Source organism: Bos grunniens, chromosome X, assembly GCF_055505025.1.
Source record: "Bos grunniens cultivar Pamir isolate PY7600 chromosome X, Bosgru_T2T1.0, whole genome shotgun sequence".
In the NCBI taxonomy this organism is placed as follows: Eukaryota; Metazoa; Chordata; class Mammalia; order Artiodactyla; family Bovidae; genus Bos; species Bos grunniens.
This window is the reverse complement of record NC_141194.1, coordinates 28,386,308-28,404,181: the sequence shown is the minus strand read 5'-3', so window position 1 is coordinate 28,404,181 and position 17,874 is coordinate 28,386,308. Positions and strand designations below refer to the sequence as shown.

The following is a 17,874-nucleotide window of genomic DNA, read 5'->3' as shown; positions in this document are numbered from 1 at the left end:
CTAACACTATATACAAAAATAAACTGAAAATGGATTAGAGACCTAATATGAGTGGAAACTATAAAACTCTTAGAAGGCACTATGAGTGGGGCATTCTTTGATATAATTCATAATATTTTTTTTGGATCTGTCTCCTTATGCTAGGAAAATAAAAGCAAAAATAAATAAATGAGATGTATTTAAAGGTAAAAACTTTTGCACAGCAAAGGAAACCATCAGCAAAATGAAAAGACAACCTACTATATGGGAAAAAATATTTGCCAATGATATAACCAATAAGGGGTTAATATCCAAAATATATGAACAGCTTACATAACTCAACAATTTAAAAAAAGAATTAAAAAAATGGGCAGAAGACTTAAATACACATTTTTCCAAAGAAGACATACAAATGGCCGAGAGGCACGTGAAAAGATGTTCAACATCATTAATCATCATATGAATGCAAATTTAAACCACAATGAGGTATTATCTTATGCCTATCAGAAGGGCTATCATCCAAAAGGAACAGAAGTAACAAATGTTGGCGAGCATGTGCACAAGATCTGTACACTGTTGGTGGGAATGTCAATTGGTACAGCCACCATGGATAACAGTAAGGAGGGTCCTCAAAATCTAAAAAGAGAACTACCAAATGACCCAGAAAACCCACTCCCGGGTGTATATCTGAAAAAAAAAAAAAAAAAGGACCGCCTAATTTGGATGGTCTCCGTCAGGTACTCGATGCTTGTCTGAGTCTAAGGGTTTCCACTGCTCGTCTCCCCTTCCCCTCCAGCCTCATCTACTCTCTGCCAGTGACCCCACCCCAGTCCAACCTCCCTGTTTATTAAGAAGGCACCTGTGTCTGGCAGAGCCAGTGTGAGATGAAGAGGTGGTCCTTCCCAGCCACCAGATAGTCAGGAGTTTTGGCCGGACCTTCACACACTGATAGTGAGGAGTCAGGCAAAAAGCACAGACTGTGGCGCTGAAATGGATTAATAAGGAACTTAGTGAGGTGGCCAGGGACCCTCCAGCACAATATTCTACAGGTCCAGTTGGGGATGATACATTTCCCTGGGAAACCACAATTATGAAAAAGAACGGCAGCCCGTACTGAGGCAGTGTATTCTCTGTGCCAATTCATTTCCCTAAAGACTACCCGTTCACACTACCTAAGGGTGCATTTGCAACAGAATTTATCATCCAGACATGAACACTAATGGCAGCACTAGGTTCGCTACTCTAAGATCACTGTGGTCTCTTGCTTCCATGATTTCTACAGTTCTGGTATCCATTTGCTCCCTGCTATGTGTTCCGAACCCCAATGACCCCCTCCCCAGTGCCAGAGGTTGCAGAGATCTATAAAACAGACAGAGTTGAGTACAACAGAATTTTTCAGGAATGGACTCAGAAGTATGCCATGTAATGCTAACTTAAAGTCAGAATAACCTGCATTAAAGCTTGAATAAACTTTAAATTACTGTTTAAAATGAAAAAAAAAATCCACTAATTCAAAAATTCCATGCACTCCAATGTTCATAGCAGCATTACTGAAATTTGCCAAGGTACAAAAGTAATCTATATGTATACAACCTACACACACACACGCACGTGTGTGCACGCATAATGGAATATTACTCAGTCATTAAAAAGAATTAATTTTTGCAATCTTTCAACAACATGTATGGAGTTGGAGGGTATTATGCTATTAATTAGTAAATAGTTGGATGGTATTAATGAAATAAGTGAGACAGAGGAAGACAAATGCTGTATGATACTACTGACATGGAGAATTAAAAAAATAAAAGACTAGGGGAATGAAGCAGACTCACAGATATAGAGAACAAGCTAGTGGTTACCAGTGGGGAGTGGCAAGCAGGAGGTGAAGGGCAGGGACAGAAGACTAAGAGGTGCAAATTAATATGTATACAATAAGCAACAAGGATATATTGTACAACAAAGGGGATATAGCCAATATTTATAATAACTGTAAATGGAACATAACCTTTAAAAACTATGAAGCACTTTGTTAATCATCTGTAATTTATAAAATATTGTACATCAACTATGAAAATGAAGTGAAAGTATTAGTTGCTCAGTCTTGTCCAACTCTTTTTGACCACATAGACTGTAGCATACCAGGCCCCTTTGTCCATGGAATTCTCCAGGCAAGAATACTGGAGTGGGTAACCATTTCCTTCTTCAGGGGATGTTCCTGACCCAGGGATTGAACCCAGGTCTCCTGCCTTTCATGCAGATTCTTTGCCATCTGAGCCACCAGGGAAGCCCACATCAACTATACCTCACTTTAAAAAAATCTACTCTCCCAGGAACTTTCACATATACAATACAGTATTATTAACTATGGGGTTCTCTGGTGGCTCAGCAGTAAAGAATCTTCCTGTTGATGCAGGAGATGAGGGTTTGATTCCTGGGTCGGGAGGATCCCCTGGAGAAGGACATGGCAACTGAATCCAGTATCCTTGCATGGAAAATTCCCTAGACAGAGGAGGCTAGCAAGCTACAATCCATGGGGTTGCAGAGAGTAGGAAACCACTTGGCGACTTAACAACAACAATGATTAACTAGTCACCATGCTGTACATTATATCTCCAGGACTTCTTTATTTTGTACATGAAAATTGTGAAAGTTTATGCCGTTTGGCCACGTACACCCATTTCATCCATCCTCCAACCCCCACTTGCGGCAACCACTAATCTATTCTCTGTGAGTTCATTTTTCAAACATCTTCACACATAAGTGAGATTATATAGTATTTGTCTTTGTCTGACTTATTTCACTTAGCATAATGCCCTCAAGGTGCAACTGTGTTACTGCAAATGGCCAGATTTCCTTTTTTTCTTTTATTGGCTAAATAATATCTGAGTGACGATGAATGTATGTGTGTGTGTGTGTGTGTGTGTGTGTGTGTGTCTATGTGACATTATCTTTATCCATTCATCCATTAATGGACAGGTATGTTGTTTTCATAACTTGGTTATGGTAAATAATGTTTCAATGAACATGGGGGGTGCAGATATCTTTTCCAGGTGTTGGCTTCATTTCTTTCAGCTAAATTTCCAGGAGTAGACTTGCCAGATCACATGGTAGTTCTATTTTCAATTTTTTTATGAGCATCTATACTATTTTCCATAGTGGCTGCATCAATTTACATTTTCACAAACCCACATTTTCTTTAATAATTTAAGTATATCCTAAATGCAAAAGTTATATATGCTTCTAAATTTAAAAGGTATGTATCTTTGAAATTTAGGAATGAGAGACTGAATACAGTAAGCTAGACCCATAACTGAACCACTTTAAATTTTTTTTCTCTTCTTATCCTATCTTAGTGTGGGGTTTTTCACATTACCAAGGATACCCCTATTCCAATGCCATGTAATCTTGCTCTGGATCACACAGATGATTTAAAAGTTTTCAGTTTGTATTTCAGAAAGCAAAATTCTTATTTCTAAGTCTGGTAAACAGCAATAAGTGTGTGACCCCATGTCATTCATAAGCTTATGATCTGAATCTAAATAAACTTAGTACTGAAAAGAAAATCACTTGAAAATTACCGCCTCACCCCCCGCAAGAAAAGGATAAGTCAAAAAGTTATTGACGCATATCAGGAACACAGGTTGACAGGCTTTTCTGATCACAAAGTGAAGAACAGTTTCAGACCACACTAGAGGTGAGACGCGTGGCTGGATGCGGCCATGGATTGGGCACTGGCCACAGAAGGCCCATCACTGCCCGAGGTAGAAGTGCCAGCCCTGGCTGCAGCTCTGGCTCCAGTGCTCTCTACGTCCTCTCTCCAAGTCGCCTCATAATGGGGGCAGGAATGCAGTGGGGACAGTATATTTGACCTTGGCCAAAAACTCCAGGGCTTCTACCTTGCTGGTTTCCATAGCGGCTCTCAGACCCCACAGGAGTGCTCTCGTATCCCCCCATAGCGAGGGGGATCGTGGCCAGGCAGGGGGATTGTGACAAGGCAGTGTGAAGAGAAATGAATTGACAATATGTCAGCCTCAGACTGGGAGGAGTTAAACATTATGGACTCTAGAGCAATTCAGACCAGGCTCTACACTCAGTTCTGTCACTTTATCAGCCTGGAGAATAGAAGTTCTTTGTCTGCTAAGTGAATTTGATAAGCCTTGTCTTACAGAAGTATCAGAACATATGTAGCTTGTGCAAAGCACCTGGCACTGCAGCTGGCAATGTTTAGGTCTTATGATGCTTATTTTCATACCAGAAGAAAAGCTATGGGAATTTCTACCTTCATCTATGGGAATTTTTCTTTACCCAGGAGAAACTAGAGACTATGTGGTCTTCTAAACAAAGAAAGCTAAGTCACTCAAACTGCTGCTTAGCAAGAAACTGTAGGGCTTCCCTGGTGACTCAGTGGTAAAGAATCTACCTGACAACCAGATGTCAGTTCAATCCCTGGGTTGTGAAAATCCCCTGGAGAAGGAATTGGCAATCCACTCCAGTATTCTTGCCTGGAAAGTTCCATGGACAGAGGAGCCTGCCAGGCTACTGTCCATGGGCCCACAATGAGTCAGACACGACTTAGCAACTAAACAAGTAATCCTAAGTGAATTTTCTCTATCAGAGAATATGTTATTGAATTTAGAGGCAAGTGTTTTACCAGGATGCAATGCAAAATCCTATAGAATTTGTGTCAAGGACCAGTAATTCCCCTGCCTCCCAAAGCCCTCCCGACAAAACACCCCGATTTTCATGTATTTCACCACCACTAAAATCTAGCCCCGCTCAGGAGGTCTACTAGATTACACTCGAGATACCCTCATGTTTGGAGTGTGCTGGGGCTCCTTCCCTTCAGGGCCCAGAGTGCCAGCACAGTGACATCTCAACATCCCATCACAAAGGAGAGAGTAATATGCATCAAACACCTGGTTTGTGGACTGTGTTCACCTGCACTGGGGCAGGAGCACTGGACACCTTCTGTTCTTTCCCCCAGGTGGAGATTCCCTCTGGTTGACTCACAATCTCAGGGTAACTGTTCAGGGAAGCTTCTCATTTCAGTCTCAGCCTCCCAACTTTGAGGCCCACAATCTGGGGATCTGGGCCCGGCTCACCATTATCACAGGTTCATCCAGCCCACCACGCAGCCAACTTAAAATGACCTCCCAGGAAGGAACAGGAAGACAAAGAAGATGTATATTATGATTAGCTTTCCAGCCCCACCTTAGCCTCTCACAACTTAAAAGGCTGGGAGTGTTGGTCGAACGCAGTGAAATAGTTGCCTCAGACCTGACTAGGGGCTGGAGGGACTGCTAGACGTGACTTTGGAGCACACACTGGCCTTGGCAGGACTATAAACCCTGACTGCAACTCGGGCTCTCTCGTCATCCTCTCTCAGAGCCTTTTCATAATCGGGTAGGAAGGCACTGGGGATGTTACCATTGACCTTGGCCAAAATACCAAACCTCAAAGTTTTGGTTTAAGAGAATAAAGGCTGAGAGAATTTATACCTCACTGCTCTCATCCCAACTCCCTCCCCAGCATCCTCCCTGATTTTTGTCACTTGTCTTAGATCATCACACCACCTTCCTTATGGAATCACTGCTCATATACACAAGACATCTACAGGCAGGTACAGGGTCTCCTTTATCTTTGCATCACCCCCACCAGCACAGAACCTTCTGAAGAGCAGATGCTCAAGTAAAGATGGGAATAAAGGAGCCACCAAGCAAGGAATGTAGTTTCTTATTGTTTTTATCAGCATTCTTGAATAAGCTAACAACATCTAAATATATCGCTAAGGGTACTACTGAATGTTATAGAGAGAGAGACAAAGGTGAATAACATAAATCAAAACTTGACTACAGCTTACTTGATTTTCATCTGTTTTAAAACTACAACATTCTTCCACATTTCCAAGAAAATTACTATTCCAAAGCTATGTTATCTTGTTCTGGATCCCCAAAGATGAAGGATTTTCTGAATTACACTACACAGTACCAAAACTCTTACTCTTAGATCTGACAGACAACAACAAATCTGTGATCCATGTCATTCGTAAATTTGGATTCTGAATCTAAACAAACATGCTAGGAAATGAAACAACGTTTGAAAGGTAATAGTGTAAAACAGGAACACAAAGAAGATACGTATTGACATTTCCAGCCCTACTTTAGCCTCTCACTTCTTGCAAGGTTGGCAGTATTGGTCAAACAAAGTGAAGCTGCCGCCTGAGAACTCACTGGGCACTGGACGGATCTCTGGGTGGGACCCTGGAGCGGGCAGTGGCCCTGGCAGCACCACGAGACCTAACTAGAGATCTGCCTCGGGATCTCTTCTCTTCTCCCAAAGCTTCAGCATAATGGAACGGGAAAGCACTGGGGATGGTACTACTGATCTTGGCCAAAAACTCCAGCACCTTCATCTTGCTGGTTTCAGCGTAGGCTCTTGAGCCCCATAGGAACTCATAGCTCAGGGGATCGCTGTCGGGAATCTGACGATACACCAGGTAATTCTGCTGCACCCACTCTTCCGTGATGAGCTTCCTGGGATCCCCAAAGATTACATGCTGCTTTCCATCATAGATGCCCAGAACATTCAGGAACTCCCAGACATCAGCCTCAGAGGCGCGGTTGCCATTCACGTAGATCACATTCAGCAGAGGCATCAGAAGCCCATTCTTCGGCACCTCACAGCTGCTGCTCAGCACCTCATCACTGATGAGGCCTATCTTGCTGACCAGGGTGTAGGAGTAACCATTCGGCTTGACTTCCTTCAATTCAAGACCAAATGACAGCTCCATGCATTTAGCTGCTCTCCTGAGGATCTCGGGGAAGCGTGTCTTGTACCTTTTGTGAAAAAGCTTCAGCATATCTATCTTCCTAATGGGCTCTTTCATCTTAAACTGATCAAGCAGGAAATTGACCAACACTCCTGCCTTCTCGGTCAGAGGATCTAGAGGAGCGGTCTTAGCAGAGGTTGAGGCCCGGGAAGAATTTTCACGTTCCTCAACTTGGCCCCTGCCACGTGCTTTAGATCTTGGGTGTAAAGCCCCTGCAACAGGAGAGCTAGTGGCTGCAGCTCCCTGAGGCTTCTGGCCCGCACCGGCAGGTGGGGAGCCTGGGGGCGTACTCCCAGAAGTAGGGGTGGGGGTGGCAGCAGCCTGAGCATTCCCGAGATCCTTGGTCTCCATGCGTGCCAGGCGGCGTTTCTCACACCCACGGCGCTTGCTCTTCTGCCCCCGAGGCATGACTATCAGCAGGCACAGCTGGCAGGGAAGCAGGCAGGCAAGTAGGTGATGCTGGAACCTGGAGAAGAGAAGATGAGTGGATGAGCTCCTTCAGCATGGAGGGAATAAGGCTGCTCTGCCCGTATCCTTGAGAGCCCTACTCCAGGAACCACTGGCCTCTTGTTCTTGGTCAGCCTATCCCCTGAGAACCCTGTGTAAGAAGTGAGAGCGTGCCAGCCTCAGGCCACAGCCTGCCTGTGGCTGCCTCCAATGACAGAAGATCCTGGGAGTGGGGCCCTTTCTGGGTCCCTTCGTTCACACACACAACTGTCACATCAGCTCTTAGTGGGGCCGGGACCCCTGCCATGTGCTGCTTGAAAGGCGACACCTCAAAGCTCCCTGGGACCCATGAGAAGGAGCCAAGTCGTGGACACTGTAGGGGTGGATGGCACTGGCAGTTCTGGGGGCCTGCTCTGTCCTGAACTCAGTTCTCCACCATTCAGGGTCCTCATCTTGTCAACACCAAGGGTGTGGGCCCCTCCCTCCTGCCTCTGGTGCTGCCCCTTCAGGTGAAGAACCTCATCTCCCTTAGAAATGACACAAAGAAATGAGGGGCCTCAGCGGAGGATCAGGCAAGACTCTAGTGTTCGTTTGATTAGCTGCAAGGGGGAGCGTGCTACCTTCAGTCCTCATTTGCAGTCCCCACTTTGACTCCTGGGAGGATCTGGGGGCTCCTTTCTCTCCTGGCTTGAGGACCTTTCTTCACAGCAAGGCCAACAGCTCCCTAAGATCGAATGGGGAAAGCCAGGGTGGCCTTACCTGGCCCTACCGCCCACGGTCTCTGGGGCCTGAAGAACTGCAGCAGGAGGTTGAGGCCCTGTAATGGGTGCTATTCATGCAAGGTCCCCAGATTTTACTTAGGGGAGAGTCTAAGATTCCTTCCTCTGCTGACTCATTAGACTAAGACGCTCAGTTCCCTGTTAGCTGTGAGTGAGGCACACATCTGCCCGCCATGTATGCCTGGGGGCACCAAGGAGTGACAGTGCGAGGAATTCTGGGAGTTTCCCATAGTCCTCAGCATCTTCTCTGTGAGTCCTGGAAAATGTTAGAAATTCTCCCTCTGCTGACCTGAGCACGCTGAGGTTCCCAAGGTGAAAGAAAGTGTGAGCCACCTCTAGTCATCCCTGTCCCTGACCTCCCTGGGATGGCAGCAGGGGCTGGACTCTGTGGGACTTCACTGTTCTGTCATCACTGGCCCCTTTCGTCCTCACTTGGATGTGATTTATGTTCCTCCCTTAGTCCACACTGAGTTTTCTGGCCTCAGATCAAGGCCCACATCTCCCTGAGTTCCTGGGGCTGAAAGTGAGGGGTGACCTCTGGCAATCTCTGCCTGAGGTGCCCCAGGGCAGACAGGGACTGGGACTTTGCAGGCCCCCACTGCTTTGGGTAGGTGCTCATCTAAGTCATCTCTCTGGGTCCTTATCATGACTCTGTGACTCCTGGCAAGACCAGGAAATCTCTGTCTCTTCTTGAGATCTCTCCCCTCCTACTAAGTCCCCCATCTCCCTGAGACCCACTAGAAAGCAGCGACATTTTCCCGATGTCTAGCTATAGCTGTGTGTGGACTCCTGATGCAGACAGTCAGGAAGAGATTCTGCACTGCCCTCTGTTGTCACGGGGTAGCTGGATGGTCCCTCAATTCTTAGGTCCTCTTCTGGGCTCCTGGTACTAGCTGCAAATGCTCCAGTGGCGGACCTGAACCCATACCCCCATCAAGAGGTTCCTCACCTCCCTGCGAGGCTCTGGGCAGAAGCAAGTGGGGGTCATCTGATCCCCATGCTGGGTCTCCCAGGTCTGAGAGGAGTGATGTGACTATGTGGTTCACTTCCTTCTGGGTGGGGTTCTCGCATGTTCATTCAGTGTTACCACTGTGACTCCTTTTAGGAACCGGGCTTCCTCCCTATGTTGAATGCGGCCTCACCCATCAGCGTCAAACCTGAATGTCCCTGAAACCATCCTTGGAGAAAATGAGAGGGCATCTCTGCCTGAGAGCTCTAACCCGGCTTCCCAGGGCGACGGCAGAGGTGGCACTCTGTGTGGGCTCCTCTGTTCTGGGGGAGTCAGTTGTCTCCTTCCTCACATAGAATTGGTGCTTCAACATCTCTCACGGCCTAGGACTCCTCGTTTTCTCCTAACCTGGGCAGGCAGACCTGAAACCAAGGCCCTCATCTCCCTCGGACCCCACAGGAAAAAGTCAGGGGCACCAGAACTGGCCAGCTCTTCCCTGGGACCCCCAGGGCTGACACCTGAGGGGGCATCAGATGTGGCTATCTCTACCGTGTATGGATCTTCCCTCGACACCGCATCCTTTCTGGGACTCTGCCTTCTGCAGACCTGAGCCCAAGACCCTGTGAAAGGTCTTCACCTTTCCCGGACGCAAGCTGACAGAGTGAGACACATTCCACCAAAAATGATTTGGGGCTATGCTGCTAACCACCATGGCAGCACTCTCAACCCCCACCCCCTGCCCCAGTTCTGGAGTCAGGGGCTCCCTCAGTCCTCACTCAGGATTCTGGCCTCCAGTTTGGGTAGGGTTTGGGGTCTTCCCTCTGCTGACCCGAGTCTGCATGCCCCAGAGCAAAGCTCTCACCTCCCTGAGTGCCTAGAGGAGATGCTGGGGGCTCCATATCCAGCTACCTTGTTTGGGGATGCCCAGATCTGAGAGCGGGGCTGCTCCTTAGTGCAGCAATCTGCTTGGATGCCAGCCTGCTGACTAGCACTGAAGGTCCTAGCTTGACTCCTTCTAAGGCTGAGACTCCTCCCTAAGCCTAATGGGTTACCTTATCTATCATTCTATGTCTTTATTTATTTACCTTTCACACCCATTGCTTTTTATTATGTAACTGGTAGTTACATCTTAACCTTTCTCACCTATTTCTCTTCTCCCCCACCCCCCTAACCCTAACCCCCATCAACCATCTGTTTTTTCTCTCTTGCTTCTACAATTGTTTCTGTTTTTCAGATTCCTCACAGAAGTGAAATCATATAGTACTTCGTTTTCTCTGATTCATTTCACTTAACATACATAATACCCTCTAGGTCCATATCCTTTTATATAAAGGCCTTTCTCTACCTGAACGTCCCTTATCCACAACGCCCGCCAGCTCCCACACACCATGCAAAAATGACGGGTTCTCTCAGCCTGAATTACTCTATGGTAATTTGGACCCCTATGGTAGGGGTCCAAACCTTCCCATTCTAATGCCTAATGATCTGAGCGGGAGGGGATGTAATAATAACAGAAATAAAGTAAACAATGTAATGCGCTTGAAGCATCCTGAAACCATCCCTTTAGCCTACCCTACCCTACCCTCATGCCACCCCACCCTCCTTTGTCCACCGCATCACACCCCATCCCACACTGCACCCCACCCCATGCAAAAATTGTCTTCCAAGAAACCGGTCCCCCAGTGCCAAAAAGATTGGGGGCCACTACTGTGCGGCACTGCAGCCATTGGTGGCAGGAATGGCTTCTGTGCAGCCACCACTTTGGAAGGAGATAGACCTGCGAGCACTGAAAGCCCCATCTTTTCACCTGTTGAGGGCAAATACCACTTCCAACGCATAAAGAGTCCATCCTCTTTCAACAAAGCCGCCCGAGCCGCCACCGACCCTCCACGTGGCAACAAGATGGCCCCTCGGCCCGCAACTCGGGACAGGCCATGTTACACTGCAGATTGCAGGGGTGGGATGCGGTTGGGTCACTTTTCTTACAGGGAGGGGTTGGGAAATTCACTTCAGCTACATTCAAGTCCTCACCTTGGCTCCGGACGAGTCCAGCACACAATCTCCGCTGAACAGACGCTGCAGCTACCAGTCGCGCTCCTCGCCTCGGAAGCGGAAAAGAAGAGCCCTGCATACGTTCGTACGTGGGGTCTCCTAGGGGTGGGGCAGGGGCAGGAGGTGGGGGCGGGGCGCTACAGAAACCCGGTAGCTCAATATTCATCCAGCCCTGGGTCCTCCTTGTGCAGTGTATCAGAGCCCAGGACACCTCCTTCTATGAACCCGAGTCCTCCAGCTCCCAAACGAAGCCCTCGCCTTCCCAAGTCCCTAGTGTCGGGAGTCAGGGTGCTGCTCTGAGCATCTCTGCTTGTCAGGAGGGGGCGCCACTCTGTGAGCCTCCTTCGTAGGGGAAGAGACCCTCTCACTAGCACTGATGGTCCTCACCTTAAGTCCAGTTATGGTCAAGATGCCCCCCTCTGCAGATCTGGGGTCCGATTCTGCTAGAGGAGGCCCTGTCCTCCCTAAGATCACACAGGTTAAATGAGGGGGCCACTCAGAAGTAGCTCTTCTGGGTCTCTCAGGGCTAAGAATTTACAGAAATCTGTTTGGCTCCCTCTCCAGGGGTCCTGTCTAACACTCAGCATCGCATGTGAGGTCCTTCTTGGGTTCAGGTCCGTCCCTCTGCGAAATAGGCAGACCCTATTAGACAAAGGCCTCACCTCGCTGAGACTTTCCAGACTGAAATCAACCTGACATCTGTGCCCAGCGCTTCCTGGGGACCACAGCATCAGCGATTTTCCAGGGCCTCCTTTTATAGTGTGTGCCACCATGCATTCACTTTCAGGTCCTCACACTGACTCATGACGAATCCTGTAACTCCACTCTCTATTTTTATGAAGCTGATTGTCTTACATCAAGGTCCTAGTCTCCTGAGAATTCCAAGTGGGAAGTCAGGGTGATGCTCATGTGATCGTAGTCCATCAGGGCCTCTGAGAGCAGACAGTGGGGATGCAACTCTAGTCCTTTCGGATTCCTTTTGCTCAACATACTACATCTACTACAACCTGGGTCTCTGCCTTCTACTGATCTAATATTCCTCTTCTTAGTCTTTGGATGACCACTCTATTCAGCAGTGATTGTCTCCTCAACCCTCCTTCATGGAGGTTCCCATATCAGCATCTTTCACTTGATTAAAGGCTTCCTGGGAAATGCATATTCCTACAGACATTGAACAGTTAACCTCTAGCCAATGTTGGAGAAAACAGGTCTTGGTCCCAAAAGTAATCTAAGATTAGGAACATGCAGCAGAAATCAAGGAACTCGGGAAAGATGTTATGCTGTCAGAGAAAAAGAGCTGATATATTCCTTCTCTTCAGCCAGATTAGGGTGTCTGCTTATTTGCTCAGTCATATCTGACACTTTACAACACCATGGACTGCAGCCTGCCAGGCTCCTGTGTCCATGGGGATTCTCCAGGCAAGAATACTGGAGTGGGTTGCCCTCCTCCAGGGGATCTCCCCAACCCAGTGATTGAACTCAGGTCTCCTGCATTGCAGGCAGATTCTTTGCTATCTGAGCCGCCGGATTTAGGGCAGTTTAAAAATCTTTACTTTCAGTACCCTCCTGTTGTTGGTTGAATGGTTAAGACTCTGTGCTCCCAATGCAGGGGGCCTGGGTTCAATCCCTGGTCAGGTAACTGGATCCCACATATCACAACCAAGAGTTCATGTGCCACAACTAAATATCTCACATGCCACAACTAAAGAGCCTGCAGACATGGCAGCAAAGGTCCTGAGTGTCACAACTAAGACCCAGCACAGCCAAAGAATAAATTGAAAAAAATATTTTTAGTACAAATAATAAAATATTTACTTTCTACATAGAAGGATAGCACCAGATAATCTTGTAAGCCCTTGATCACTTGAGGGTATCTGATTTTGCACATGCAGATTACCATATGGTTACTGAGCATTATCTATTTGTCTCCTTTATTTATCACTCTTAATTATTTTGGTTATGTGTTATGTAGCAGTATTGATGGGAAGGGAGTTTGGGGGAGAGTGGACATGTGCATATGTATGGCTGAGTCCTTTCACTGTCCACCTGAAACTGTCACAATATTGTTAATTTGCTATTCCTCAACACACACACACACACACACACACACAAAACTGTGCTTCCAGTGCAAGGGGTGTCAGTTCAAACCCTGGTTGGGGAATTAAGATCCCATGTGCCACATAGCAAATCAATCGATCAACAAAAGATCATCAAAGAAAAAAGTGATGGGGATCCGTGAAAGAAATAATTGATAAGCTAGATTCCATTCTCTTTAAACTTCTGCTCTGTAAAAATACACCATCAAGAGAACAAGATGAGCCATAGTCTGGGAGAAAATATTTGCAAAAGATATATCTGATGAAAGCTCTAATCTAAAATATACAAAGAATTCTTAAAATTCATAAGAAGAAAACTAACATCTAATAAAAAATGGACAAAAGATAGGAATAGATACATCACCAAGGAAGAAACACAGATGTCAAACAAGCATATGAAAAGATGCTCCACATCATATACCATTATGGAACTGCAAATTAAAAAAAAAACAAGCAGATACCATGACATGCCTTTCAGAATGGCTAACATCCAAAGGGCTGAAAACACCAAATGCTGGTAAAGATATGAATCAACAAGAACTCTCATTCCTTGGTGGTGGTGATGCAAAATGGGAGAACCACTTTGGAAGACAGTTTGCAAGTTTCTTAGTAAACTATACACATTCAACACTGCTGGTAGGAATGTAAATTGGTACAGCCAGTATGGAAAACAGTATAGGGGTTCGTCAAAAAATCAAAAATATCACATAATACTTTCCGCAATTCCACTACTATCCACAGGAACTGAAATCAGGACCTTGAAGAGCGCTCTGCACTCCCATGTTCACTGCAGCACTACTCACAATAGTCATGACAGGGAAGTTGCCTACTTGTCCAGTGACAGATGAATGGATAAATAAGTAAAATATACATACAATGGAATATCATTCAGCCTTAAAAAGAAGCTAACCTGTCTAGTCATGACAGCGTGGATAAATCTAGAGGACATTATGGTACAGTGAAATAAGCCAGACACAGAAGGACAAATACTGCATGTCCTTTACATGAGGAATCTAAAATGGTCTAAGTCAAAGAAACAGACAGTAGAGTGGTGGTTGCCAGGGGCTATGGGAGGGTGAATGAGAAGGAACTGTAGATTTAAAAAATATTCACAACCTAAAAGCTGACAGTTATGCCCAGCAAGGAAAGAGTGTGCCATTCTAGCGGATTCTGGGCATCATCCCACCTCAGAGGACTGTCACCCTGATTTCTTTTTTTTTTTTTTTAATACATCAGGGTAGGTAATATTCTGTTTTGCTTCAGTTACATACATCTCAGTACATATATGAGTGTGGGGAAAAACTGTCAGTCACGATCAAAAGTTTTGCAAAATTCTATGTAAGGCATGAACATCAGGAGCGAATATATGTTGAAGGAAGCACCCTTCAGACTGAGGCCTTCCACCCAGAGTGAAGAGACAGCAGGGGTGTATTTACCTGTGTCAGGCAGCCCTGCAGATCCACCCTATCCTCTTTCAGGAGTTTCAGCTCCCTCTCCCACCTCACATACAAGGACAGACTCTGGCTGGGCCTGGCTTTGTCCTCCAGAAAGTGGAAGTCGAGGTCCAGCATGGACTCGCCAAGCTGCACGGGCCACAGTGGCCCGCTCCCCTGCCCTGGAGTGGGGTGGGCAATATGGGGATCTTCCTGGGGGACATTCCCCACTCCCCCTCAGCCCAGGGTCCCATGCTGGCCCCGGTCTGGCTAGCCATTCCCGACCTTCTGCAGACCAGACCTCCCAAGTCCTAGCTCCATCTTGTGGGTGGTCAACTAGTCAGTTGTTTGTTTCTCCTCTTCCTCCAGGAAGTAGTTACATCTTAAAGGTTTTCCGCAGTTGTCATCAAGATGTGGGTATTAGTTCTTAAAAGGTCTCTGCTAATCAGTCTCCCTGGGCTCCTCTGTTACAGACTAATTGAGTGCACAAGCAGCCTGTGTTTGGAAGGCCCCTTCTTTATTCGAGGCTTAGGCAATTGCCTCCTGAGGCAGAGACTCCTAACAGTTTGCTATTCCAGCATTCAAAGAATGCTCAGCTGTTGAGTGAGGCAGAGTTACCCCAAGGGTGGTGCTGGACACGGAGCTGCACGCACCACAGGTGTGTGTGTGAGGGTGGGGAGCTCTGGGCTCTGCCTCCGGTGAGCCAGGTATTGCTGACGAACAGCGTCCTGTCTCCCCAGCGGCAGTGGTGGGTCGGGGAGGCTCAGAGTTGAAGGGGCCCTGGACCCTTGCACTCCCAAGGAATACCCATGAAGAACAGGTGGGATCTGAACCGGGGCTGAGTGTGCCCTCAAATGACACCGCAAAGCGTGGAGGATATGCTGTCCAGTTAAGGTGGTCGTCCCCCTACCAGCCCAGGGACCTACCCTCTCCCTGCAGGTGAAAAATAGCTCTTCAGGATCACAGAAAGGCATCCCCAGGGGAGAAAGGCACAGAAGGGATGGATTTTACGTATTTTTTTTTTTTTTAAAGGTTTAAAAAGTCCTTCATTTCCAACCCTGCCTGGGGGTATGAGTAGGGAATAGAACGAACTGAGAAGGGCACCCACCCTCCCCTGGGGAGACTCCAACTCTTCCCCGGGAGCAAGCAGTGTGCAGGGCAGGTCAGAGGCCGGCCCTTGCCCTTCTTGCCCTGCCTCCTCCATCGGCAGCTCACACTGCTGCCAGCAAGTTCCAGAGGCAAAGAAGTGTGGGAGCCGAGGCTGAAGGCTGCCTTCTTCACCTCGGCGGTCACTCCAGCTCTTCCGCCCTTGGACGTTCTCTGGGCCCCACCACTGGGCTCTCAGGGTGAGTGGACAGGCAAGACCAGGAGGCGCAGCTTGGCCCAGCCCACTGGCATCTTCCTTAATGCCGTCTGTGACACAGCAGGGCAGTTTGGGCGGGGGGCGTCAACAGTGAAGGAAAGGGCTGCAGAGACACCACGATAATCTGGAAAGGAAAATCTCCTGCTAACCTGCATCGCTTTTTGATCCTGCCTCTGCACCGGGGCAGCGCTTTTTCCTATTCCCCATCCCGAGGCTGAGTGGAGTCCAGAACAAAGCACTAAGTGGCTGTTTCTTACAAAACACCTGGAGATGCCAGGGGGGCTCTCGGCCCGTCAGTCAGTCCAGGCTCCCACACAGTCACACACATAGCGTTAAGGTGGCTGTACTAGCAGGTGTGGCCAAAGCGGGCCCAGCTTCTCTCCCTCCACCTGCAGGGGTGAGGGGGGAGAACCCTTCTGGCGGCTTCAGTAACAGGCTGAAGTGGGAGAAGCTGGCAACGGAAGAGCGATCTGGGCCCCGAGAAAGAAGAGGAAGAAGGCAGGCGAGGGCTTCCGAAGCCTCTCTCCAGGCCCGACGGCTGCCCTGGGAAGTGACCCAACTCAGCTTGGGAGCCCTGACCACATACCCCCTGGAAAATGGGGGACAGAAAGAGAGGAAGAGAAGCGGGGCTAGAGTCGTGGGACTTTGGAGGAAGCCAGTGCTATCAAATATTTACAAGCATAAAGCCCCATCTTCTGTGCCACCTACCTCTCTGCCCCTCCCACAGAAAGAAAGGCCCCTGAGAGCCACCAAGGAGGTTCCGAGACCTCCTCCCCAGCCACGCCCCACAGCGGGGGGCCCTTCCCTCCACCGCCCTGCTCCTTGAGCATGCTGATGCACACGTAGATCTTGAGGGTGGGCCCCAGCTTGATGTTTATGGCACTCATCAGGTGGTCCTCCTTGAGCAGCAGCAGAGCTTGCCCATTGATCTCCTGGCCATGGAACTCCTCTGTGATTTCCTGGCAGCCTGGCAGAGAGCGGATGAATTCGTAGACATCGTCCACGTTCCACTTGGTGGGCTCACTTGACAGGAAGTGGCGTCCCATGCCTGCCAGGTCCCGCATGTGCATGTCAGGGAGCTCCAGGTCCCGCAGGCCTTGTTGCTGGCGGGAGGTGGACGAGCTGGCTGAGATGGGGGACAAGGGTTCCTCATAGCTTGAGTTATCTGAGCAACGGCTGGAGTCTTCCTGGCTGTGTGTTAGCTGCAGGGCAGCAGTAACTGAAAGGGGTATGGTGCCTGTTGGCTGCTTCTTGGTATCCTTGGTAAGTGTTGGCAGATTGGCTTTGCTGGCCTGATGGCGGTTGTGGGTCATGGCTCCCACCTTTTGCACCTTGCTCTGGTCTGAGTGGAAAAGCCCCACTCGTTTGGTGCACCCCACGTTGTACCTTTTTGCACAAGCCATGGAACAAAAGTGCTTGGAACGCTTAAACTTGTAGGCAAAGTCCACCCAGCCACAGAGCTCACACTTGAGTTTGAGGGGAGTACCCTCCTCTTTGGATTCTTGCAGATAGGGCTCCTCCATCTCTGAGTCAGTGGTGGTGGTATGGTCCTGCTGAGGAAGTTTCTCAGGCAAGAACCCCTGTGCATACTTCTTGAGATTCCCCACCAGCAGAGATGAGCGTCCCACCATTCTTGGGGGCAGTGCCAGTGATGCTGGAGGCAGAGTTTCCGTTCCCTGAGGTCATGCCAGGGCTGCTGAGGTCCGTCAGTGCATCAACAATGCCCCGCCTTGTCTCTGTTCAGGGCCCGGTTGGGCCTGGCCAGGCGGGGACTACGCAGCCCCTCGGCCGGCCACCACCTCGCGCAGGGTCCCTGGCCGGGCGGGCCGCCTCCTCTCTGCCAGAAGCCTCTGAACCGGGGCCCAGGGCTGCCGCGGCGCATCCGACTGCACCGGCGAGCCGGCGTCCACAAAGGGCGACAGGGGCGCGAGGCCAGGGTAGAGGTGC

At 48.5% G+C, this 17,874-nt stretch overlaps 2 protein-coding genes and 2 pseudogenes across 4 annotated transcripts in view; 1 reads left to right on the top strand and 3 right to left on the bottom strand.

Annotated features, from left to right (window-relative positions):
- LOC147340051 (melanoma-associated antigen B4-like) overlaps window positions 1–17,874 on the bottom strand; it is a 49,690-nt gene that overhangs the window by 9,179 nt on the left and 22,637 nt on the right.
- On the top strand, window positions 586–1,611 carry LOC147340053 (ubiquitin-conjugating enzyme E2 D3 pseudogene; annotated as a pseudogene).
- The window catches only part of LOC147340049 (melanoma-associated antigen B1-like), a 63,084-nt gene continuing 50,913 nt past the window's right edge, over window positions 5,704–17,874 (bottom strand). For 2 of the 3 annotated variants that reach the window (XM_086388389.1, XM_086388388.1), the window contains exon 2: window positions 5,704–7,274. In XM_086388389.1, coding sequence (XP_086244515.1) covers window positions 6,206–7,216 — 1,011 coding nt within the window. In that variant the 5' untranslated portion in view covers window positions 7,217–7,274 and the 3' untranslated portion in view covers window positions 5,704–6,205. Of the gene's footprint in view, window positions 7,275–11,014; window positions 11,152–17,874 lie in introns of those variants that run through there. The other variant, XM_086388390.1, reaches the window with a different exon arrangement.
- LOC147340052 (polyhomeotic-like protein 2 pseudogene) lies at window positions 15,591–17,613 on the bottom strand (annotated as a pseudogene).